Below are 20419 nucleotides of genomic sequence, written 5' to 3'. Positions count from 1 at the left end.
AGGTTGTTTTAATTTTTCTTCGACTCTACGATAATCGAGATACTCCAGAAAAAGTGTGAAAAGTTTTCTTATAAGCTAGTATCGTAATGATGCCAAAGTTCTCAGACAAACTTGGCGCGACTAGCTGTGAATGAATGATTCACGTAGTTTTGTTCTCGGAACGAATAAAAAGTATCCGAGCTTTTTTTATTGCCGTATCCGGTACGCAGTTTAAGGGATCAATATATGTTTATATACTTTGCAAAGCTTGTTTGTGGGGGATTTGAACTTTGAACTCCCTCGGCTTATCTCTCGGAGGATGGAAATGATGCGCGAACGTGGAGAACAATGGGCCCGGTGTGAGAAGGCGTATTATCGTACGTTTTTTACTTCATCTTCTCTCCTCCCCCCTGCCCCTTCGTCTCTCGTTCATTTTCTGTCGAAATCTCGCTGCGCGGTCCAGCACAGCGGCGTCAAGTCGCGGCAATCCGTCGCCCTCGTTTGTATCAACATTTTTTTAATATCCACCGAAGTATTATAAAACGAGATGCTCCGATCGTAAAATCGTGAACGGATCATGAAAAAGAGGTAAAAATACGACGAAAGACGGACGGAAAAACAGTGTGTATATAGTCGACGCAGGATACAGCGACAGCAGGAAACTTTTTGAGAGCGCGATTACAAAAAATCAGCACTATTAACGATACGTGAGACCAGGAAAAGAAAGGGGACAAAAAGGCATATGAAATATTGAAAAGGGAAATCGTAAAACGCCCTGGAAATGAACATGAAATGGCTAACGCGATCATGAATTTATCATTACGTGAGTCACCATACAACGCTAAATTGATGATAATCATGGTAATAGTAATGTATCAACGGACTGTAGCATTCCCTTAAGCCCTTACGTAAATTGTATCAACGTCAGATTGAAAGAGAACGATCCAATTGAATTTTGCATTGCATATATTACTCTTGATGCCTCGTAAAAAATCTCGTACATAAAAAATTTAATCTGAATTATGTATTTCGTCGAATAATGACGTAATGAAAAAATGGAAATTCTTTCATCTTTTTTATCACGGATATATGTTTACAGGTACAACAGCGGTGCCCAAGGGCTTGCCGATGTCACTGGCACAAACGTTCGTTTTTTGTTAGTAGATTTTTTGTCATCTCAGGCTACACGGGGAGAATTAAAAGATAATATTTGGGGTGAAATACACTGTAAAATTCACCGGATGTGTTTGACTGCGAGGACAAGTTAAGGGAAAAAAAATTCATTCCTGTAACGCACTGGAAAATTTTTAATATTTTACGGAATTTTAAGTTTTATCATAGTAAATATTGCTAATTGTGAAATTCACGGTACGTATGTTAAAACTTACAAAACGTTTAGTCAGTTTTACGGTGCATCGCGGTTAAATGTCTCTGCCTTAATGTAGGCATCGATCACTCGCTTACGAATTTCATAGCACACTAAATCTGTGATTTACACACTTCGATAAAGGCTTGACGACAACGTGCTCCTGCCACGTCCCTTTTATCGCCGCATATCCTGGCATAAATATTCGTACGGAAATTTTTACAGTGCAGCGAAGTAAAATTCACCGTGACGCTCGCGTAATATTTCGAAATAAATGTTAAAATAATCTTCAAAAGTACGGCACTTTTTGACCGGACATTGAACGATGAATATTATTTAATGTATAGAAAAATTCAATTTTTTCCCCATAATATCACGAATTGCAGCTCGTCACCGCGCTATCGTTACTGCGTTACTAATTTTTCATGTTTATGTCTCTCCGTGTAGCTATGTTTTTGTAAATTTCAGAAATTGAAATGAGACATTTGCTGAAATTTTAGTAATTAAGCACATGTCAAGAGCTTAAAAAAATTGTTCAGCAAGTGCTTGAACAAAAATTTTCATTTTTAGCTCCATTTTTTCGTATCGAAAAAATGTTCGTATATTTTTTTATTCCTATTGTTTTTTGTACCAAAAAACTGTACTGTTACTCAGCAGAAAGGTTTTCCTTTGGAGATTAATATGTTCGAAAGGATTTGGCTTTCCGTGCTTCTATAATTCTCATTGATTCAACGATTTTGCTTGAAGTTCAATCTCAAACTTTGGGCGAGTTTAAATCGGCATTTTTCATGAGGTTCGATTGACCTGTTTTCGTGAAACTCTCTTTACGCCATTTTGTAAATGTTTCGTGTTGAGAAGGCAATCCAGGGACAGCAAATTCAACGTTTACAGCATTGAACTTTTTTACAGCATTATTGCCATCCTTATGGTCCATAACGATACCAGGAGTAAAGAAGACTTCGAGACAAAAATACGAAGACGAACTTTATGATCCTAACAACAACTGCGATTTCCGGTCTTGGTGGCACTAAGTAAATCGGTAGCGTTGGAACGATTCAATCAATTTTTCAGCTTGGTTCATTAATTCCTTTATTTTGAGGAAAATTCAAGTAAGAAAATAATCTTCAGGTTTTATAATGAAAGAAAATATTTGCATATTCGATCATTAAGGCGCGAGTCAGTGATTGAAATATTCGTCAGGTGAATATTCTTAAATAGAAAATCGACATGGAGCTTTTGCCATCGGACGCAACACACTGCTTGTTGAGAACAGTCAAACGAAGTTTGGTTCTCTGCATGCGCGTACTTCACCAAAACGTCCACGGATTTGTAACCCTGCCGCAGCGGAACGCTTTGTTCGAAGAATAAACATAACTCGAGGAGTGCTCGAGACATAATAGCTTCAAATGTACTTGTCTCGAGACTTTGCGGAATCTCTTAATATTCTCGACGACTGCTTCAAACTGAGCTTCAAATAGTCTCGTCCAAAACTCCTGCAAACTCTTTCTCCATAGCAGAGAGAAGATCCAGTAGAAATAACAATGTAATAGAGACTGTTTAATGAACGTAACGTGCCCTCAAGATGTTTTTGCAATAACTCAAAATTCTATTCTAAATCGTCAACAAAACTGTGAACTCGAGGAACAACGTTGTCCAGAATGAATGTTGCCTCAGCCTCGCTTCAATTCACGAAGATTTCTGCCGCACGCTGATATTTGGAGTAACAGAATAAATAATAAAAATTTAACTCGGTGGAACACGAATACCAAAGGCAAAACGATTTCTGAGTAGGAAGGAAGAGAGAGACGAAGTGAGCGGGTATCGGAGCTCACGGAAACAAGGGAATATTCGATTGATTCGCGAATTCATGCAGGCAAGAGGCCGAGCCTCCGGGAGGAGATGTATAAAGAGGTAGATTCGTCGATCGAGCATAAACGGACTCGAAGTGGTTTTCGATCGATCCTCGCCGAATGATTGAGTGCCGGGTTTCTGTTAATTACAGGAGGAGAGTTCGCTTCTGGAAGCGCAAACGCGCGCGCGATATAAAATATCTTCGGACCACATCGCAATTATGTGGAAGCACGAATGAAATAAAAAGTATGTGAAAAAGAATGATCCGGAAGGTGTGTTCCTATTCGTAAATCCCTCGATTTATCAGTCTACAATGGATGGTGAAAGAAATTTGTAAAAAAATATCACAATGGGCAGCCAACTCCAGGGAATCTCAACGCAATGGCGAAATCAATTCCTGATACAAGTTACATTAAGGCAGTTCATGCAGGGAACGATTTTCTTAAGAAAGTCTTGAGGCACGGTCCACCTTAATGAGCCTGAAACGGTAAAACGCGATCCCAATTAAATGAAAGGTTTTCGCACCTTTTGGTGTGTTGACGAATAAATGTTATTAACGACAAGACTCGGTGAGCCATTTTATTAGAGAATACGAAAAAATTGGCAAAAATCGTCAAAGAAATTGCCTCCGTCGGCGGAGATCGCGTCATTTGGAGAAAGTCGACGAGCCTCGGGCCAGCAGATGTCGAAGCTGCCAATGTACTCGAGACTCAACCGAGTCTCTCGAGCCACGCACCCATCTTCGTCGTTCATTTTTACGAATGTCCGTTCTAAAAGAATGCGACTCTGATGCGAAGCATGAAATTTTGAATTCGAGCCTTTCAGGGACTCGAATGCCCTCGAAAAACGTTCTGGGACACCGCCGTCAAAGTTCGCTGGTTATCTTTTGCAATGGGAGATTGGATGTTATACAAGCTTCTCGCTTACGGTGCGATGAAATTGCATTCGTACCAATTTGCATTTTGCGATAGCTCGTCGTCGTTGTCGTCCGAGAGGAAAGTCAATGATGGGCGCCTGTCTAACCGTCTATCCGTTGTACCAGCGGCAAGGGGTGACGAAGGGGGGGAGAGCTCTCGTTACGCAATTGCCCGCACCTTTGATTCTACCAGACAAACTGAGGAGGATGCGGGGCGAGAGTGCGGTGGAGAGAGAAAGATGCGCGGACAACTGTGCGAACAAGAGACTTATGCAAATACGATAACCTCTCCCTCCGAAAGCATTGTTGGGGATCGCGCTTGAATTATTATGAAAATTTATTCCTTGCCTCGATAAATTGTACGTGCCGCGGAACATTTTTTTCTCGGTCTCAACAAATCTCTGTAAATGAACGAATAACAATCGGGAGGAGTTGAAAAGCCTGCGCGAGGGGGGAAAACATCGACAAAAGTTTTAATTGGTATACCGACAACTTTTGCGTTCTTTAAATTTTATTTGTAAACGCAATTATAAAAAAATCACTTCAAACACAATAAATAAAATAAAATGAATCTGCTTAATTATGGTAATGAAAAACTTTTGGTTCGAAGGAGCAAAACGTTGTCAAATTAATGCAAAAGTTACGAGGACATCGGATGACGAATGAAAAAAATTCGAAACATAAAGTTATGTCAAAAAAATTAGGAAACCAACTGTAAATCATATCAACGCGACAATTCAGAAAATTTTTCACAAGTCATGAAAAAACATTATATTCATAAAAATACAAATCTGTAATTATTTTGTAAAGTGAAAAAAAATAAATCAAATAGAACAACGTGAGAAATGAAAAACCGAAAAATCGCGCTTGACAACGTTTTGAAAATCAATGCTCATTCTAAGAATCAAATCAACTGAAAAAATGTTCCCTTAAGTTACGTGCAGCATTTAAATTTATTATGTGAATTCGAGGCCAAATATTTTATTAGTAACTCGCAATTTTTAACATTATGAAATTGTTCTAAGAAGCCTTCAAATCCAAAAAAAATCAAATCAAAGGTAAAGTCATTTGTTACACCGTGGTGGCAGAGGGAAGAAAATCAATTCTTCTCAGACTTTCAGGATCTCTTGGTATTATTCACAATATTCGACGTCGATTTTGGATCGGTACAAATAATGTTTAATTTGTAAATAAAATACAAAAATTGAAATGAAAAGGATCCTCGAAGCTATTGACAACTTGAACTATCGTACATGAAACGCAATAAAATAGAAATGAACAAAAAAACGATGGAAACGAAACTACCATACACGTATCTGTGTCGGTGTCAGCTACACAATCTCATTTTTTTGCTCCAAGGCAATTTATGATAGAAAAAACGTTAGCAGTAAAACGGGGCGTAGGAGGATTCGCTTTTTGTGCAAGAAACAATATCGCCGGCGGGACGAGCGCACGTTTTTTACACTTTTTTAGCTCTTTCTCTCATGAGTTTCGCTCTCGACACGTAACCCTCCTTGATGGATCTTCCCATCGTGTCATCGTCCGGCAAACAAAAGAAATCGATTGTGCTCATAAATAAATCGGCCAGGTCTCCGGGCCAGACCACCCTGGACCTGGTTCTCCCATTCCACCCCGTTCTCGTTCTCGCTCACTCGGGACACCAGCAGCAAAGAGTTCGAGGAGGCCAGTCCTCGAGGTACGACAACTTTAAATAACTAACTAGAGCGTCACTGATTACTGGAAAGATTATAAATTGAAAAAGCAGTGCTCGGATGGGTGACCGGCTCGACTCCGCTGCGATGCGCCACTCCCGGAGACCAACTTAAACGTGAGCGATATTTGCAGCCAATTAATAAACCGAAGTTTTTATAACTGCGGAATAAAGAGCTCATTCGTGCGTACAAGTTGCCATTATTTATTTATCACGAACACTCCCGCAGAATTCTGACAAAAAATGACAAGTATTGAATCCTTCAGTCGTCGGGGTTGACTTTTAATTGGCGAAACGAGTGTAACAAACGTCTGCGACGCAATATGCACCCACATGTGCGCGGGGCGAACGAAAGACCGCATCGACCACAACGAGAGACTTGTTTGCTTGGTTGGAAATAATGTGAAGGGAATTCAGTACGGTATATACACATTAATAACAATGCTTTAAACATGCAATCGGCGTTATTCACAGGGGAGCTTCCTTCCTGCTGTTGGGAAGGAAATCCTCTGCTAGGATGCAGCCATTAAACACTTTCCTCGTTATACCGTAATTAAAGATGAATAAACGTTGATTCCGAGTTTTCGTCACTGGCTACTGCCTGGGGAAACATGTTGCCAAATGTCAATTTTATACCTGGTTTTGTTTTTTTTTTTTTTTTCACTTGGAATCTTCGTACGAATTGAAGCAGCAAGATTGAAATTTTCTTCAATCGTCATCATTTATAATGATGATCGATTTACCGATATTCGAAACTGAGCTTCTATCGGTGAAGAAAATTTGACGAAGAAATTGCTACGCTGTTGCAGAAGCTTCTCGCAGGAATCGATTTAAAAATAATCGAATTTTGTCATTGGAACTGAAGAGAAAATAAATCACGTGACATTGCTCTCCATCAGCCAGATAATCAGATTCGCCTCTGTTTCCCGCGAGTAAGCCGATTCCACGGGAAGTCGTAATTTCCTAGAGTTCTAGAGCTCGATGGAACAAGCGTGAAGGATCCAAGCGGCAGTAGAAGTAGTTCGGATAAGGAGAAAAAAATAGTGGGGAGAAGTATGTTAAGTAGCTTACGTCTGATGCCCCAATCCATCATGGTGCTGGGTGTTTTCAATTCAGTCTTCCGGATGAGATGTGGATCGCTGTGACGACGACGATGAAACGATATTGAATCCTCTTTTAGAAGATTTATCCTATTTCTTCAACAACTACAAACGTGCTCTCCGATTTGGTCTTAATTTCAATCCGGTTTATCGGTTTATAACTATTTGGTCCAATTCATTCACGCATCGTGAATGAATTTGGTTGTTAAAGCAGGTTCCAACATCAGGATGGGAGACAAAAGAGAATTATTCTGTTCCTTTTCGATCTCTCCGGTCATTATCTCCATACATTTCAAATGCTTCGTAATAATTGACACAACGTTCTTCACAATTTTATTGGTGCCCGGTTTCTGATTAATAGAAATGCCCTTCATCGATTTTCTTGCTATTCTTCCGTTGTTCTTTTTAGTATTATGACCGTAGGAAAGTACTTCGGGTCGTGATACTCGTTTTCAAAAAACCTTTTTTCCAAAATAATTCATTGAAATGATGATCCAGCGATCAGTTGGGTGAATTGGTCGTTTCGCAAGAATTATTCTCAAATATTTTCTATTTGTTTGTTGTCTATTGGTCGGATTTAGTAATATTTATTTACGTGGTTCCCTTTATCCCGAATTGGTCTTGTGTATAGAGGAAAAAATAGATTTATATTTTCTCAAATCGTATGATTTGTTAAGTTGGTCCACTGAGTGATGTTGTTCGCTACGAATATTCCAAGCTTCTTTACACAAAATAATTTAAAAATTCATTGATCCAAGAATTTAAAATCTGTACGCGGCTGCATCTCTTTCGGTTCAATGCAATGCGTGTCCTTCAATTCGCATGTTTATTCAGATATCTCTGTACCTCTCTCAAGTTTAGCAATGAAGACGTGATTGATCCGCCTTTTTAATATCTCCATTCGCCTGGTGATCTCTCGTGGCGTTCTCTACCCACGCATTTATAATTACTCCAAAAAAGCAGGAGCGTAAAACCTCCAGAAAACGTCTCTTCTCATTCTACATTAAGCTGCCTCGATTTTTCAATTGGCCCCCGTGCTTAAATTCCACTGAATATATTTCGTTAGTGCCAGAATACGAAGCCCCAACACTCCAAATTCAACATTCTTCGATAGTTCGTCGTTGTGCTCGTTGCGAGTGTCGCCGTTCTTTAGTGCCTCGATGAAAAGTTGATGCGACACGACACCCGCCTTTCTTTATGTCTAGACTATCGAATTTCAATGCGGCAAGTGTCGTTAATTAACTCAATCACTTAACCCTCCTGATCAGAGGTTAGGTCTCTATTTACGATCTCCGTTACGACGTTAGCACCACTGCGAAATTCTCTGATCGCAGCCTTCCTCTCATTGACTCATAAACACTTTTTCACCTCCTGTCGAATCATCGATCATTTTTTAAGCGCTCGTAGCGTCTTTCGCTTGCATAAAATCGTCACTAAAACGGCAATAATTGATCGTGTCCAATGTTGCTTTCGAATAGTGCAATTGTTCGCTCGATCACACTCGCGTGTACAGCTTTCTTGACGTTCAAGATTTTCCTTAGCATCGAAGTGTTGGTGCTAAACACACAGACGCACACATGTCTACAGATGCACGTGTGGATTTATCGATTCGAACGGAACAGCGGTGGTAGGATTATAACTCGATAAAATGTGATAAACAAAATATGATTTATCTTCAAGGAAAAAAACTAGTTGCGATCGAGGATGATAAGTTTGTTACAGATCAACAAAACCAACGCTTTCGTCCAATATTATGATAAACTCATTTGCGTTTCGCGATGAACTCCGAGTAGTTTGAATGACGGAGTACTTGAGGATGCAATGCGAGGGATTCAGAATGGAATAATATCGTCGTGGGAATTCCGAATTCCATAAACATGGGCGTACAAGGCGGATTTCACGGAGTTATTTATTTGGAAGGGTTCGTGCAACGACCTTAATCCTCGAGAATGCATCGAATTCTAGAGCGAGGCTTCCGCGTATCGGGTAAATAAAATAGTAAAGGTCGTGTAAAAGAGCGGAATAGTCCGTTTCGCTCGAGAGACTTCGGTGTCGCCGATAAATCCTTCAAGCTTCTCGATACTTGCGTCGTTCGCGCGTTGAACAAGTTTCTCGTAACCTTGGATCGTCCACACGAATCCTGAGTTGGGTAAGGAAGTGCACAGAGCACAGAGCATTTGCAAACTTCACTCGGAGCCGGAGTCAAAGCCCCTTCGAGTCGGAGGCCTGGCGCGATCTTTTGTTCGGTATTCCTGAAAGGACGCGCTCAGGTAACCCCGCGAATCATGTTGATTAGAGGGCTTGAAAATCGTTGGCGTTTATCAGCGTTTGTCAGTTGCGAGCTCGCGGATATGAGCAATAAACAAAAAGAAAACGAGAAAAAACGGAAAAAATTGCACGACGAAATTCGCACGGGAGTCGCGAGTGCCGACTTTTTTTTCGTTTCTTTCGATTTCCTGGGGACACGCAACGTGCAAGGGGCGGGAGGAAGGACAAGAGACGCGAAGCTCCTCGCGTAACTTACGATGCACACCGCGCGAGGGCCGAGGAGGGACTGAGCTCGCGGCGAATCCGCGTGACCCCGTCTAGCCCCCACCACTCTATTTTCCCTGACAGCTCGAGTAGAGGATCCCTTCGTTCCCCTGAACTGCTCCGTATCTGCCGCCTGATTCTATACATCGAATATCTCGTCCTTCTTGCGCGATGGGATGCCATTTCCCTCCCTCTCCTTCGCCCATCCTCCTCCACGCTTTCCCATATTCTCCTCTCTGTGCCCGGCCTCGATAACATCGCATTATTCCTGCGATGATAACATTAAATCCCAAGGCACTTAACTTTATTCGTTTCCATGAGGAGGAAAATCCTCTTTTTCCCCATAGACACCATCGAATAGTCTTTCAATTGCTGATTGAAAAACTTTCGATTCATACAACAGGAAATAAACGCGACGGACAAACTCGCGATGAAGTTTTTCGATTCCGGTTCACCAGCAGCTCTCTTCTGTGCGCGTACGTGTGCCAAGAGCCAAGAGGTCGACAAACTCGGAAGAAACGTCCGAAAGTAACAGCCTCGAAGAACGAGAGCACAAAAGAAAACGAAAGACAAGAGTCGACCAAATCATAATGTTCGAGAGGACGATGATAGAAAGAAACTGATAACAACAAAGCCATGGAAAGAATAAACAACTGCGACGTAGACATCGATTCAACCATGTCTACACGGATAACTGAACTTACAACAGGTGATTTTTATAAGAATGCTCGTGTAATTTCAGTCAATAAATGCTGCCTTCCAATGTATTTTCATTATCCTTTAATGAAGTTTCTGACGAAGCAATTTAAATAAATTATGTTATTGATCGCATCCAACTGCTTGAACATCAAATAAGCTCTGGAATGGAATGTAAGATTATGATTGCATGAGGGGAAACAATTTTATAATGAATACATACCATGAAAATTGGAATTCATATGTGGTTGTTTTAACCCTAGAACGCATGACTGGGGTGTGAGCACACCCCACGCGAACTTCAAACTACGCTCCCATCCTAACAAGCGACATTATCGACTGATTATTGACGGATTTTTTTATATATAAATTCAATTGAAATTAGTTTTATCGTACATCATTCTTTTCGTTATAAAAAAAAACGAAGAAAATGGTATAGGATAAAGTCAGTTTAGCATCGTAGGACCGGGTTTATAAGCAGAAAAAGAGTGGGGTGCGTTCAAACCCCGGTCATGAGGTTGAGGGTATGAAAAAAGGCACAAGAGGTGTAGGGTTAATATCGAAAATAACCATTTTATTCCTTTCAGCTGCTGTACTTTTCAGGCACTTTGAAAGACGAAAAATCATTTCATTATGATGGCTAAACGTTGGTTTTTTCTTACGTGCCTGTCATTTCCGAATAAGCGTATAAAATTTTACAGGTTATTAAAGATCATAAATTTTCTAGTATGTCTATTTTTATCCAGAATTTTCGAATCACCCATTACTAAAGTTCCATATGAATCGAGTGAAAAATTGGGAGCTAACATTTTCTAGGTTTGAAGTACTTTTTAATCAACGTTAACCAATCTGCTTATACAATAACTTTTCTTATCTACATGTAAATTTATGAGAATCAAATGAAACGAATGTTTGCAAATCTTGCTGACTTCAACGCTAATGAACCGTCACTCGTGACATTCAGTGTTGATATATATTATTAAAATATTCTGTAGGCATCACCACATTATCGATTGAAAAATGAATCCCATGCCGAAATAATAATAAAAATAATTTCAATAAGAACACTATTGACAAGTTTGGTTTTGAGACTACCTAAAAGCTTACATCTGAAATAATATTTTCATCGAAAATAAAACAAACGACTCCGTAGTCGTAGACGAGCCGTAAACTATTTAAGGTAACTCCTGTACTGCATATGCTAGTCAAACGAGTGCTAAGTTTTCAAAACGCTTTTAGACCAAGTTCAACGTATCGATTAAACTTATTTTTAGTAGATATGTATTCAAGCATATTTTATTAACGTGAAAAAATATTAAAAATGATAGTTTTGCAAAACTATCAACTGATAGATGCAAATTTCCGTGATGACACATTTTCACAGGTATTTTTCAAAGAACCATCTGTATTTTTTAACCGATTTTATTGCACCAAGTCTCATTTTGTTCCTCAACTACGAAATTCACGACGAGGATTTCTTTCAAAATTCGTTCCTTCGAAATTATGAATGAAAAAGTTTTTTCACTTAATCAACAATTAGCTGGAACAGTGAAACGATCAAGTTAAAAAAACAACTACAAAAAACGTAGATAATTCTTGGAAAAATACCAGTGAAAATGTGTCAGCCGGGAAATTTGCACTTATCACAGTTGATGGTTTGCAAAACTAGCGTTTTCAATATTTTCACATCTTAATAAGATATGCTACATTTTGATAAGATACAAATCCACTAACAATACATTTAATCGGTACGTTAAACTTGGTCTAAAAGCGTTTTGAAAATTTAGCACTCATTTGACTAGCATGCAGCTTGAGTCGTATTTGAAGTTAATGGAAACAAGCTCCCCTCCCTTTAAATTTTTCGTGGTTTTTTTTGTCGTTAGGGAAGCTGTGGTTGGTTACGTATATGGCATTTCCAAGCATAAAAACCGACCAGAAACATTGTCAGTTAGCTTCTCATGACAGCATATCTGTCAAGTGCACTATGCCGTCATTAGAATATGTGATAATCAAAAGTCAAAAGCTATTATATAAACAACAGCATATATTGAGATTAGAGGTCAATGAGAAAATACCAATAAAACGACAGCAATAAAACTCGCAAAAATCGATATTGCGCACACGAATTTTTTGAGTTGGAAAATTCTTCAGAATCGTACACAAAGTGAAAGATGATGAAAACGTGGAGTTTCCCGAGCGGGAAATTGCGACAATACCGAAACGGTCATTCGAACGGATATTTCTCTCGTAATAGGCCCTGATGAATGAGCATTATCGAGGCCCATTTACGTCTGATTGCAGTAGATAAACGACCGCGATTAGATCGGAGTTAAATAAATATATGAAAGGAGCTGGAATGTCCTCTCGCTCTTCTCCGTCGGAGGTTGGAACGCGCGTATTCTACCGGAAATATCAGTCAGTTCAATATCCGGCGACGAGAAAAGCCCTGGCAGTCGAGCGAGTACGCGTTCGCACTGCGAAAACGAAACAACAAGTGCACACTTGGAAATTTAACTCTATTCTTGTTCGTGCGCGCGATTCCTTAGATTTTTTTTGTACACGTTGAAAGATGGCGCGTCCACATTGTCAATTTTAAACGAATATTTTCCGAAGGTCGCGCCTCGAGACTAGCATCTGGAGATCTGGAATTTCGTACGATCATAAAAGCTCGAGCCAAGGCTGTCCATATTTATTTCGGTGTTTCCTCCGCAGCTCATTATTTTCGCGTCAGGTTAGCAAATCGTTTTGTACATTTGTATTACTCGGCGCGTATATCGACCCGATGTGACATCAAGAGCGTTACACGATCAAGAGCACAGGGACAAGTCGTGACGCCAATGCACATAATAAAAGATAAATAACCGCATTTTTCGTCCTCGCCAATTCGATTTTATTCTCAGAATTAAGGAAGCAGGGACTCGACGAGAAAATCAATTGTAATGAAAGTACTGAGCATAAGAGGAAATTAGAAAAAGAAATAAGTCAATGCTCCATATGAGCACTCGTGAATAAATGAATAATGACAACTCGCTCCCGTCTTCCTATTTGCCATAAGAAAGCAGGTGGAGCGACTCGACACGGTATACGTGACGACTCGATCGATTTTTCTTCATCGGCTCATGTACTCGATTATTCTTCATCACTGATGAAGGAAAAACGAAACCTGGCGAGTCACGAGAGTTGAGAAGAAGAAGAAGAAGAAGAAGAAGAATAAAAACGTGAATTGCTGAAAAAACCTGATACATTCGAACTCTCGTCAGAAAATCCAGTTTGCTACTCGGTGTGTCCAAGAAGAGACTCACTTTCGATGGGTTATTTTTCACCGTTCCCGTTCTCTCTTCTTCCGTCCAACCACCGACTTTTTTCGACTCGGAAAAGCTCTCACATCACTTAGCTTCGACTGTGTATCATTAATCTCAGTTCTTTTCTTCCTCGATACGTAAAAAACTAGATTGGCATGGAACCAAGCGCTGCTGATACGCGATATGAAATTTTGCCAAATCAAAATGAACGTTCACTTTCGTTCGCTAGTTTTTCAATCAGTCTTCAGGGTTTTTCTGCTTCCTTCTTTGTTCCACAATATTGTAATGAAACTATAACTTTAAGGTAGAAACTATTTTCTATTTCAATAGTAATATCCACGCGAGCCAGCGTGCAAATGAAATGATTGTAGTCATTTTGAAAGAATCTCTATCCCTGAAAATCAGTCGCATTTCTTTTGCTTCCAACTAAGCAATTCAAAAAGTCGCGAACAACTTCAATTTTGAAGAAATTCTTCCGAAATCGGAATCAACCATTGGCAAGCATTGAGTTTTGAAATTTTTTTCGGATCCAGGGAACAGTTGCTAAATCGGTACAAACATCAAATTATTTTTCAATCTCTCTTTTCCCTCGCCTCGAATCAAGTCCTGTGTGTAATCTGCCCCGGAGGTACGACCATTTGACATCCGGGACTCCAACGGAGGATCCTCAAAATCATCAAATTTTAACTAGGTAACTACTGTGGTGCATGCTAGTCAAATGAGTGCTAAATTTTCAAAACGCTTTTAGACCAAGTTGAACTCACTGATTAAACGTATTGTTAGTAAATGTACGTTAAATCATATTTTATCAGCGTGAAAAAATGTTAAAAGGAATAGTTTTGCAAAACCATCAACTGATAGATCCAAATTCCCACGATTTCCCATTTCCACTGGTATTTTTCAGAGAATTATCTGTACTTTTTAACCGATTTTGTTGCGCCAAGTCTCATTTTGTTTATCAACTACGAATTCACGACGAGGATTTCTTTCAAAATTCATTTCTTCAGAAATGATTAATGAAACAGATTGTAATATTTGACAATCGGTCAAAAAATGCAGATAATTTTTTGAAAAACACCGGTGAAAATGTGTCATCGTGGAGATTTTTCTTTATCAGTTCATGGTTCTACAAAACTGTCGTTTTTAATATTTTTACATGTTAATTGTTAATAAGATATGCTGCAATACAAATTCACTAACAACACATTTAATCGGCACGTTAGGCTTGGTCCAAAAGCGTTGTTGAAATTTAGCGCTCGTTTGACTAGCATGCAGTACAGCGAAATTACCTTAAGCGAAATATTTGAACGAGCGTAGCAAAGCTTACGAAAGTACACAAAAATGGGGCAAAGTCCTGTGAAAGAGGAGGGTTGAAATTTGAATAATCGAACGTATTACTCCAATTATCGAGCTCTCATTAAATACCCTGGAGGCAAACAATGTTTATCTTCATCGCAAAGGTCAGGGTCAGTACGTATTTCCCTTCGGAGGAAGGACTCGATCCATGGAAATTCCAGCCCTTCGAACGCTCGGTGAATGTCGATAGGAACGTTTCGATAATGAACGAAAATTGCCAATCAATCATGAAAGTAAATGCTATGAAAAAAAGGGCTCGAACACAGGGCTCAAGTTGGTCATACTTTTTTTTCCGATTCTTCGTCATCGTCGTCGTCGTCTGTAATTGACTGTTTCAAGAGCACGAGCCAGACGATAAAATGTCTGTTTGAAAAAAAAAGAACGAAAGAAAAGGAGAAAAAATGATTCAACATCTGGTGGGAGGAACTCCGAGGAGTTTTTTCCCCTCGACAAGACTTGGGAATTGGTCGTCAGTGGGCGTAGAGGGCCGAAGGAAAAGAGACGAGAGGCGAAAAAATCGTAGCCACGTGTATAACGCACTGGCCAGACAGTTTGATAAAATTAACGTCTCATTTAAACAGAGAAGTCGTGTTCATTCCTTTTCCCTCCGAGCTGCCACATCGAAGGAACTTTCCTTTCTGATTCTGTCTCCGCCGCTCTTTATCCAAGTCGGACGAATAAATTCTTCGTCAACGAAAATTACCGCGAATCTTGTCGGAACGACAGCGCGTTATCTCTTCTTTCTTTTTCCTCCCCGTCCCCGCGACTAACGAGAATGAATAAATTGCATAAATTTGTTTCGAGGGTGGAAAAAAGGGCACGCTCGAGGGAGCGTTTTGCGGAATGACGTCAAATCAGAGCGCAACGCAAATGACTCGTGCGTACGAAATCTTACGGAGACTGAAAGAAAAAAACCTCTGTTCGAGTACTATACGTATGGAAGAGAAAATAAATGGGTCGGAAAGTTTGCACTAGCGAAGGGCCATGGGCACAGAATATAAGACAAAATGAGGACTATATAGAAAAAACCGATCTAATTCGTTCTTTCACTCCTTCAAGGACGATTTTCTTCCAACAAATCACACGAGTTGAAACTCTCTTCAATCGAATCGTATTTACCAAGAAATACGAGACGAATATTTTTCAAATTTTTCTCACAGTTCTCACGATGAACAACATTCACATAATTTTTTAAATACAAACGAAAATGTACAGAAATGTTTATCCTGCACGTTGAATTAATATTAACCCTCTCAGACCGAGACCTATTTCGCGTTGGCGGAAAATGATTCCCTTCATAATTTTATCTCAAAATACTTTCTAGTTTCCGAATCCATTGTGATATTTCGGTTTTTTTGTTGGGAAATATGAATTTTGGAATGTTCGCTGCGCGCAGCACCAGGTTCTTGGGGAGCAAAATCAGGAAAATTTACGAATGAATCTAGCACCGAATACCTTAAATACAGCATATTAGCTTCCCTTTGAAAGGAAATAACGTTTGGAGTACGAAAATAAATGTATACCCACTTTTCTTTTGCGATAACTAAAGCACCTTTTCACACAACGCCAGCTCAACATGAAATGCCGACTTCATATTGATATTTCGATGAGTTAAAGCAGTTTATCTCTTGATTTAGGAGTATCTAAGGTGCAATCTAACCTTGCTTCATGGAAATAGGCAGTTAGAACCCCGATCTTACTGACCGATGCAGTTTTATTGGGCCTGGAAGCGCGTGTTGCGTAGAAGCAACATACGCTCCGAGAGGGTTAAAGTAGTTAATGCACGAAATGATTTTCTTAAGCTGGAAATTTACAGTATTTCGATTGACAGGCATATCAAATTTTAAAGAGTACGTCTTATCGGTTGTTGAAATAAACGTGTTTAAATAAGAGAAAAAAAACACAGGGTTTTAGGAACTATGCGTAAAAAATCGTTTGTCTTTTCATATAAAGAATGAACACTTCTTACCAAGTTTATGAAAAAGTACACAATAACAATGAAGTATGTAATGAAGGTCTGGGAAAAATTCGAGACGACTGTCTTGCTAGTAATGAAGATGGAAGTTAAAGATTGAAAAAAATTGGTAATGAGCACTCGTATAACCTCGCATTTGCTTATTTCGGCATTTTGTTTCTTCTTGGCTTGGCCCATTGCTGTCACAGCCTTCTGTCTTTTTATTAATACTTTTTTCTTCATCCATTTCCCTTTGCATTCCCTAATTCGATTTTTACCATAAAAAACTATTGTCAGGGACGAAGAAAATTTCGAGTTCAGTCAGTGACGAATCCCCGATTAATTAATGGCTTGTAATTTCATTCGCCAAAAGATAAGTTGAAAAAATTCATCTACAATTTCGAATTAATAACTCTGACATTAATTTAGAGTGATTATATCTTTAATTAGGAAGTTAAAATCGACCCAATTCAGACACCCATAAAATACGATCCTACGGACATGATCTACCTTAATGATCGATAAAAATTCCAAACAAGTTCGAATCCGTACTGAAAGTACGGATCTCGCCGATCTCGGTATAGACAAAAAAGTGATAAAGTAGCAGACGGTCGAACTGAACGGTTACCGCGCATTTTTCATGTATTTGCAAAGTACTTAGCCGGACGATAAAATTTACGATCCGGCCTGGGAGATTTTCTGTAGAAAAATAAGGTTGAAAATTCTTCGTTCTTCATGACAATTTATCGAGTAGAATTCTCGGGGTACAATAGAGTACTTTTCAAGCACGAACAATTTTCATTGAAAATAAATAACAGAATTGTTTTACGTAGCGCGTTGTAAAGTGCGAATGTTAATTTAACTTGGTTACGAGCTTACGAAAGTGGACTTAAAGTTGGTTAAGAAATATCGCTTTCCCAAGGGAATTCTTCGAGCGGATTTGATCGATTCGAGACGACAAGGCGTCGCGATTCGATGCAACCGAAACATAACTGTAGTCAGTTCCTACACTATAAAATTTCAACGTAGAAATAGCTCTTGGCGAAATAGTTCAGGGAATTGATGTCATAGGACGAGTGCCGAAGATGGAAGGGGCACGAAGAAAATCGCGTATTTTCACAGACCAGTTGAAACATCTACTTTAACGAATTTAAGAACCGTGAGCATTCCTCTCGACTCCACGGATTCATGGTGTTTGTACAACAATGTTTGGATCGAGCGATCAGCATTGATTTCGCATTTTCGAACGAGATCATTTTCAAAACGCTCCTCAAAAAAAAAATTACTATCATTTTATCGACAACTTTGAACTCTTCCAAATACAAAAAATATTTCGCTACAAAAAATGTGTAGTCTCGCACGAAAAGCACGGAATACCAAAAAAGCATGTGAAATTTTCTTGACTACGAAAGAATTTGACAGTTTTTATTTGCTCGACATGACTATTTATGAAGTGCGTCGAAGGGCAATATTTTCTCGTGATTTACACGCTCTTTAGACAGGCGAAAAAATATGCTACACTGCGTGTAGTCACGATAGCGTCTCGCGACCAAGAAAAATACAAAATATGTACTGGAATTTGTTGAATAAATCCCTAAAAAATGAGAGGAAATTGTCATTTTTCAAATCGCTGTAGATTCTCGAACAATAAAACGGCAGCAGGTTTGTCCTAGTGAAAAAGTAATCCAACAAGAAACGCTTTGCATCTGTAGCCGAGATGGGCCACGAAAACCGCGTCTCCATTGGTCGGCAAATAGTTAAGAGGAATGGGGAGCGAGTATGACAAAAGAGAGAGAGAGAGAAAGGGGAAAATTTATGAATCTCTCGCGAGTAAAAAACTTCATTCGCTGTTGAATCGGGGTCAGCGTTGTATATGTAAAGAGAGGTCGTCTCCGCGTGCCGCTACAATTTGTACAGTCTATCGAGAGAATGCAGAACTCTTCACCTCCCACCACTGTGGAACACGGAGGGTGCTTTTTCCCTCTCGCATCTATTGATTTATGATAAAGTGCACGTGAGAGAATGACAGACAATTGACGACGCTATCGAAAATACACTTTCGTATTGAATTTAGGTATACTAATAGCGCGCTGCTCTACTCTCCTACGTAAATAGAGGTGCAAAAGGTTTTTATCGTTTCATATATAAAACGATGAAATACTGAAATTAAATGATTGAAAAAATAATAAATGAAGTTATTGAAAAGAGAAGGAGAAATTCGAATGATTTTGGACGGTAAGAGTCAACTATTTTTTCAATTTTCAAAATAATTATGTTTTTAATGATCGCTTCACGAAAGTAATGATTTATCAATCTTTTTAACGGACCCCGGTGAGAATAATAATGGCAGCAATTCCAAGCCTGGAAAGATCTCGAAGGTGCGTGAGAGAATATTACAAGAATCGATGCAGCAGTGACAAAGTAGCCAGATTATTGGTACGAGGGAAGAGGAGAAGCTGAATTCTCCGATATCCAATTATACGTAGGTGTAACATTGGACCGAGGGGAACATTCCTGAAGGCTGGGAGCACACAACACGTATATATGCCTATGTATTTGCTATTCACACAAGAGCACCAGAGAATTTTCTTTATTGGCTATCCCGCCCGGACTCGGGGGAGGCGAAGGATACGTCATTAGGATTGCCTTACACAACACATCGAGGGCTTTGGTACTTTGTTTACAATAGATGCACGCGTTGGAAATTTTCTATCGAAAGTCAACCTCATTATCAATCATTATCTACTCATCGAAACATTCGAAATTGGAGCTCCAAGAGCGTTCTTCGTGTTAAGGTGGCTCATGCACGAAACGATTTTCTTAATAAAGTCTTGAAATCTACACAGAGTTTAAATGGCATAGTCGACTGACACGCATATCCAATTTTAAAGGGTTCGTTTTCGTTTATCTTTTCATATGACGAATGAACGCTTGTACGAAGTTTTATTGAAAAGTACACAATAATAATAAAATATATAATGAAGCTCTGGAGAAAAATTCGAAACGATTGTCTTGCGAGTAATAAAAATATATTGCGTTAAAGATTGAACGAAATTAGTAATGAGCACTCGTATGACCTCACATTTGCTTATTTCGGCATTTTGTTTTCCCTGGCTTGGCCCATTCCTCTCAGGGCCTTCTTCTGTTTTTTTATTAATACCTTATTCTTGATGCATTTCCCTTTGTGTTTTCCCTTTGCGCTCTCTAAAGCGATTTCTGACATAAGAAACTATAGTATTTTAGCCAGGGACGAATGAAAGATCGGGTTCAGTCAATGATGGATCCCCGATTAATGAATGGCTTGTAATTTCATTCGCCAAAAGATAAATTGAAATAATTGATTTACTATTTCGAATTAATAAATCTGGCATTAAATTTAGAGTGATTATATATTCAATTAGGGAGTAAAAAATCGATCGAATTTAGACACCGATAAAATAAGATGATCGTACTGGTCCTAAAATTTGAGATAAAAAATGCAACCATTTTTCTTATAATAATACGTGACAGCACTGGATTAGAATGCTCAGCATGTAGATGTCCGAGGAGAAGGAAGTTGATTTCGGTTCGAATCTCCGGGGCGAGGCTGTGAAGTAAGCCACGAGGCAGGTCAAGCACAAAAGGAGGGAGAGAGGGAGATGAAAAAAGGGAGAAAA

General features: G+C 39.2%; 1 protein-coding gene across 8 annotated transcripts in view; it reads right to left on the bottom strand.

The window, feature by feature from the left end:
* The window catches only part of cno (adherens junction formation factor afadin), a 142750-nt gene that overhangs the window by 44809 nt on the left and 77522 nt on the right, over nucleotides 1–20419 (bottom strand). The window contains exon 1 of one of the 8 annotated variants that reach the window (XM_043419790.1): nucleotides 6895–9434. The exons of the other annotated variants lie outside the window; for them this stretch is intronic. Within the exon in view, the coding sequence (XP_043275725.1) occupies nucleotides 6895–6916 (22 nt within the window). The 5' untranslated portion in view covers nucleotides 6917–9434. Of the gene's footprint in view, nucleotides 1–6894; nucleotides 9435–20419 lie in introns of those variants that run through there. 8 annotated transcript variants of the gene reach the window in all.

This window comes from Venturia canescens, chromosome 5 (genome assembly GCF_019457755.1).
Source record: "Venturia canescens isolate UGA chromosome 5, ASM1945775v1, whole genome shotgun sequence".
Taxonomy (NCBI): Eukaryota; Metazoa; Arthropoda; class Insecta; order Hymenoptera; family Ichneumonidae; genus Venturia; species Venturia canescens.
Note: the sequence above shows the minus strand (reverse complement) of the source record. Positions and strands in the feature narration are given on the sequence as shown.